Consider the following 6,257-nt stretch of genomic DNA (forward strand, 5'->3'; position numbering starts at 1 on the left):
AAGGTCCAGAGAGGTGAAGTGGTGTGCGCAAGGACACCAAAGTGGTTGACAATCAAACACAGACTAGAGATTGGTTCTTCTGACTGCAAAATGAACCCTTTTTTTCAGTGGACCCCATCCTCCCAATGAAAATGAAGAACTTCTGACTAAATTCTGATATTAACAACTTTGGTTCTATGCTCCAGTCAGAGTCTTTGAATGAAAGGTCATTTGAGACCATATATTGCAGCCCTCATGTGTTCCAGGTGAGCCACTAGCCACTCAAAGTTCATATGACCCCCTAGAAGTTCAGTTTTCATCCAGGGCATTTGACTCCAAATTCAGCCTTCTTTCCACGACCAGAGGCCACCTTTCCATATACCCCTCAGGAGTCTCCTATGTTCCTCTGGGAACACTGAGTGCCCCATGCCCTTCCCTGGAGCACAAGATTTTCCAGTGAAGAATGAATATGACTGAAAGCTGCTGCCCCTGCTTTCTCTTCTCAAAGTGCCAGAAAGTCTGAGAAGGAAACGGGATGCTGGCTTTCAGTCACATCCCTATCAGCCAGAAGTGCCCACAGCTCAGAGATGCTCTTCCAGCCCCATTCAAGGACCTTGACTCCTCTCTCAATGTTCCCGATAAATCCAAAGCTGTTCCCCGGCAAGAAAGTTGGCCCCTGTGGAGGCCTGCCTGTCTTGACTTTCAGGGGTCCCTTGGAGTTCGGTTTGGGGCCCGCTATTTCCACGCTCTGGCCCCACGCTGCACTGGCTGGGCGGCAGGACAGCTCTGTTGCTAATGGTCAGTGTGGAGCGTTTGGCCACCTTGCTCTGGAGCCCTTTCTTTTTGAGTTCAGAGGTCAAATTTGAGTAACACACATCTTCCAAGCACTTATCATTCTTTCTGAGGATGTCGCTGGCCAACTGGAAGAGGAAAATCACTCCGTAGATGCCAATGATGGTGAGGATGTACCAGGCAGCGCTGGTCCCATCTGGAAGGTTCAGGGCCCTGGTGGAGTTGGTGCTGTTGCTCCCCTCCATGTGGGCCTTCAGCAGGTGCCCAGGACAGTGCTGGTCTGGGTCTGGATGGGGCCTCCCGGAGAGTCCACTTGATCACTGAGAAATAGAGAGGTCTGGATGAGACCCAGCATCCTGGGCTGAGGGCTGCCTGGCTCAGCCAATGCCAGCAGGGCCTCGCAGTAGCAGGAAACGTGGGACTGCTTAAAGACACTTTCTCTATTGAATTGGCAGGAACCTAATAATATATATGTTGATAAATTCTTAAAAATCAAGAGTTCAAAACACCAAGTTCTTGAACAGGACATGCAACATCATAAATATGTCAATTGTCCCTAAAATAATCTATGTAACTAACAAAATTGCAATAAAAATAGAGTTGCTTTGTGAAATAGACAAATGATGCATATTGAAAAATCAACCATCAGATTAACTATGAAAACTCTGAAAAAAATAGTGATGGATGGAAATGAGCCAAGCCAAAGATTTAAAACTAGCCAGCTAGAAAAATAATTTACAGTTGTCGGAATAAATGAATGCCTTATTTGCCCACAGCCCAGCTGTGGCTCATTGGACTTTGCAAAGGGTCTGGGGGCTCTTCAGAACCAGGTACAACTCTCCCTAAAAAGTCTCCCCATAAGACTGCAATAGCTAAAAGAGTGTGATGCTGCTGCATAGACAGGCAGACCAATGGAATAGAGGAAGACACCGTCGGAAAGCTAAGAATTGGAATTGGTGGATAAGAAAGAGGCATTTCTGCCCAGTAGGAAAAAGATGGATTATTCAATAAGTAACATTGGAGCCACATGCTGTTGGATTCACATCTCTCACTTTATGTCCCAAAACAGTCCAGATAAATCAAAGATTTTAACATAAAAAAATGAAACAATTTAAAGTACTAGAAAAAAGCATGGTAGATTTTTTTCTTTCACCACCTCGGAGTGGGACATCCCTTTCAAAGCATAAACAAAAATTGAGAGGGGGGCACAAAAAAGAAGGAAGGAAGAAAGAAAAAAAGACAGAAAATGTTAAATTCAACTACATAGACAATTTTAAGGTTATTATATACCATAAAACCAAAAGACAACAAACGAGAAAAATTGCAATTTTATCACTAAATTTCTTAATAGCTTTCAAGTCCAAAATCTCAGTAGAAAAGTACGCAAAGGATAATGGACAATTAGGTCAGAGGAAAAAAAGCAAACCTTGAACACAGAAAAAGCTTCTTGTATGATTCACAATAAGATAAACGAAAATTAAAATTACAAGATAAAATTTTGTTATCTGTTGGGTTTGCAAACTCATGATGCTTCAGAAAGCACTGTGTGGATGTGTCTGCAGGGCCACCAGGCCTTTGCTAAATTGCTGGCAAGAGTGCAAATTCATGCAACCAATACGGAGGGCAGGTTGACAAAATCTAGCGACATTACCAACGCACTTACCTTTGATCTAGTGATTCCACCTGTAGGAATTGATCCTAAAGATACTCTGAAACGTGTCCAAAACAATGCATGTTTAAGGTTACTCATTGCAGCATTGCTTGTGATGACTAATGCTTGAGAACAGCCTGAATAGCATCAATTGGGAGATGGTTTCAGACATTTTGGAACCTCCATGCGGTGGAATACTATGCAGCCCTAAACAGCAATAAACAGATTTTTGATACTAAATATTAACAAATGAAAAAGTAACCTAACTGTGATATAGTATGCAATCATATGCATAAATAAAGGAGGGAAGTGTTATTTGCAAAATATTTCTGGGAGAATACACAAGAAATTGGTACCTATGGTTGTTCATGGGGAAGAGAATTGGGGGAGGGAGATGTCCTTTAGTACTTTTCTTGATGCCCTTTTGTACATGTTGTCCCATGTGTATTTATTTTCAAAAAGAAGTTAATTTAAAAATGAAAGACTACAAGTGGACACTTTTCTGGTCTGCTTGGAAATGTCTCTGGGTAAAGATACTGTGTGACCTTCCAGGACCAGAAGATTAAGATCTTAACTACTGTTTAATTCAAAACTGTTTTCTCTAGTAGGGGAGCCAGTGAAAATGAAATGATAACAGCCGAAGAAGTGGTGAAACTGGGAGACATTTTTAGTTGAGCCTCCCTGGTTCAAATCTCTATTTCTTGTGCTCTGTGAGCACAGCTAGATTAAGACACATCAGGATAAATCCCATAGCTCGCTGAGTATACCAAAGGTGCTCCATAAATGCTTTCCATGGGAGATTTGTTTGCTGCTAGTTCATTTTGCTAATGCAAGATTCAGAGAGGCTGGCATTTTTTATCATAGTTAACTGTCAGGATGAGTGAATAATCTTATTACTTTTAGATGAAAAGAGAAACCACTTAAAAAAATAACTCTACAAATCACATGTGACAAAACCCCAATGAACAGATTTAATTATACAAAATTGGTCATGCGTAAGAAACAACAAAACAATCAGGAATTTTACATCACTGATGGTGCAATGGTTTGAGAACTTCACGTCAGGAAGGGGAAAAAATTCCCATAATTATTAAAAAACAAATCAGCCAACAAGAATGTCATAAACCTTAATGAAGGCAAGAGAACTTGTTTACACTTGGAACACATACCTAAACTCATACACCTTTCTGGAATTGTTATAGAAAGATGTGATATGTTCAAATACATATAAAACATACCCAACTAAGAATGATAGAACATTGAATTATTTTAAAACCAGTTTATTTTCCACATGAAAAAACTCACTATATTAATTATTGCAGTAAATTGTTCTTTACCTTTTTTAAGAAAAATAAGAGTAAATTAGATTATATCTTACTGGATAAACACATCCTGTAGAAGAGACAACCCTTTGTGCCATTTTGCATTTGCCATTTAACAATGTGAAATATACAGGTAATTCCACAACTGCCCGTCCTTGCATCATAGCAGAATATACTCACATTCCACGAGTTGGTCTTTTCCTCAACTCTTGGGGAGGCAAGTTTAAGCGGCTGCCATGGAAAGAGAAAAGGATAAAAGGAGAACTCCTTCTTGCAAATGATCACAGTCCTATTGCGTTTGGTCTGCACTGAGGGTCCTGAGCAGGGAGTAACATGATACCCTGAGAATTTTACAGCAGTATCAAATAGACACTTAGCACAGAGGAATTGGACTAATTCTCTCTCATTCAATCAATCAGAGGATCGATGTCAATCTGTCTTGTTGAGAAGTCTGGCTTGTTGAGAAGGTCTGAAGCAAAGGAATTGTTTCAAAAACGCTGTCACCAAAGAGACTCCAGCCCTCCCAGGTCCCATCCAGGCCTGTGGTGGTGGAAGCTCTCCCTGAGGCTGGCTCACCAGCTTATAGCCTGGATGGCTCCTGAATTCCCCTGCTCTGCACCTGTTGCAGGTGTGGCAGAGGCCCATTGCCACAGGGCCAGGAAACTCCACGGTCAAGAGTCACCAGTTTCCTCTTGGAATGTCTCCCAGATGAGGAAACCCAGACAGGAAGGAGCAGGCACATGAGGATGCAGCTGAGGGGCTGAAGTTTGCCCTCAGGGATCAGTGGGCAATGGGCTCACAGGCCAGGCTGTGGGGAAAGGTGCTTCTCTTCCCCACAACCCTGAGTCACAGACCTCATTAGAATAAAAGCAGGTTTAACTGGAAATTGCCAGAATAAGAGTCTGGAAGAAAAGAGAACACGGAGAGGAAAGGTTGGAAGACTCTGGCAGGTTCTGTAAGGCAGCCATCCTCTCCAGCCCCACATCTCCTGACTCCTCACTAATATGATCATGACCTGCTAAACTTGTGAGGGCTGTTGGCTTTTAAGATGTAACTTGATCAAATTTCCATCAATGGGGGACTAGATAAGTAATTTATAAAACAAGCTATGTGATGCAGCAATTCCACTCTGAGGCATATACCCAGGAGAAATGGAAACATACATCCAGACAAAAACAAGTATATGAATGTTCACAGCAGCATTATTCATAACAGCCGAAGAGTGGAAATAGTCGGAACGTCCATCAATAGATGAAAGGATAAATAAAATGTGGTAGCTCTATGCAATGGAATACTATTTGGCAATAAAAAGGAATAAAGTGTTGACACATGATCCAGCATAGATGAACCTTGAAAACATTATGTTAAGTGAAAGAAGCCACTTACAAGGGACAACATATTGTATGATTCCATTTATATGAAATGTCAGGAAGAGACAAATCTATAAAGACAAAAAGTAAATTAGTGGTTGCCTAGGGAGCAACCCTAGGCAGGGAGTTGGAGGGGTCATTACTAAGGGGTACAGGGGGTGGTAAAAGTCTTCTACAATTAATTGTGGTGCTGGTTGCATAACTCTGTGAATACATAAAGGTCTTGAATTATAAACTTTAACGCAGTGAATTTTATGGTATGTGAATTATATCTCAATAATATAATACAGGTATGCAATGGAATACTATGCAGCTGTGAAAAAGAATGAGGATGCTATTTGTGCACTGATGTGTAAAGATCTCCAAGACGTACTGTTGAACGAAAACAGCAGAGATTATTTTACCATCTATGTAAAAAAGTAGGGAGAGAATCAAATGGATCTGGTTTTGCTTGCGTAGGCATTGAAAAGCTGCTTTAAGGACAACAGAGAAGGTAAGAACAGGAGTTCCTTGAAGGAGGAGAGACCTGGGTAGATGGAGAGCTAGAGTGGGAGGGAGAATTCTCACTGTCTATTCTTTATGAATATAAAGAATTTTAACCATGTGTGTGTTGTCTATTCAATGATAAATACATCCATCAATTAAATGTAAGTCTTTGTCCAAATTCTATTTAGGCTCTTGCTGTCTCTTGCTACGGAATGGCTGAACTGTGGCTCTTCCGGCTCTGCCACACAGATGGGGATTTCCAGCAATGACCAGGTGATGTGAGAAGGGGCAGAAGGGAGGCCCTGGGTGATAAAGGGCCAGTGGCAGTGACAGGGCTGGGTAGGAGTCAGGGCTCCGGTCCCAGCTGGGTCCTTGCTGTGTGACCCCAGGCAAGTCCTGTCCCCTCCATGAACCGCAGTTTCCTCACCTGTAAGGTGGAGGAGTGGCAGGATCAGATACCCTCTGGTTCCAGGAAGGCAGGTGGGAAGGCTGGGTGTGGAGGTGGCTTCACGGGAGCGCTGCCAATGCGGCCGCCTCGGCAGAGGGAAGACACGCCCTGGCGGCTCTCGGCCAAGAGGTGGAGGCCTCGGAGAGTGTGTCATCTGTGAAGTCAGCTGTCATCCCTGAAGGTTTCTGCATTCAGCTCAGCAGGATGCT

The 6,257-nt window shown here is 42.5% G+C and overlaps 1 protein-coding gene across 1 annotated transcript; it reads right to left on the reverse strand.

Moving 5' to 3' along the window:
• Positions 1 to 470: 470 nt before the first annotated feature.
• SMIM34 (small integral membrane protein 34) lies at positions 471 to 1,126 on the reverse strand. Its single transcript, XM_070597709.1, is given in 2 exon segments — positions 471 to 1,033; positions 1,036 to 1,126. Coding segments are annotated over 2 exon segments (519 nt in total). The 3' UTR covers positions 471 to 605.
• Between the last annotated feature and the right edge of the window lie 5,131 nt (positions 1,127 to 6,257).

The sequence above is a fragment of the Equus przewalskii genome, chromosome 27 (assembly GCF_037783145.1).
Source record: "Equus przewalskii isolate Varuska chromosome 27, EquPr2, whole genome shotgun sequence".
Classification (NCBI taxonomy): domain Eukaryota; kingdom Metazoa; phylum Chordata; class Mammalia; order Perissodactyla; family Equidae; genus Equus; species Equus przewalskii.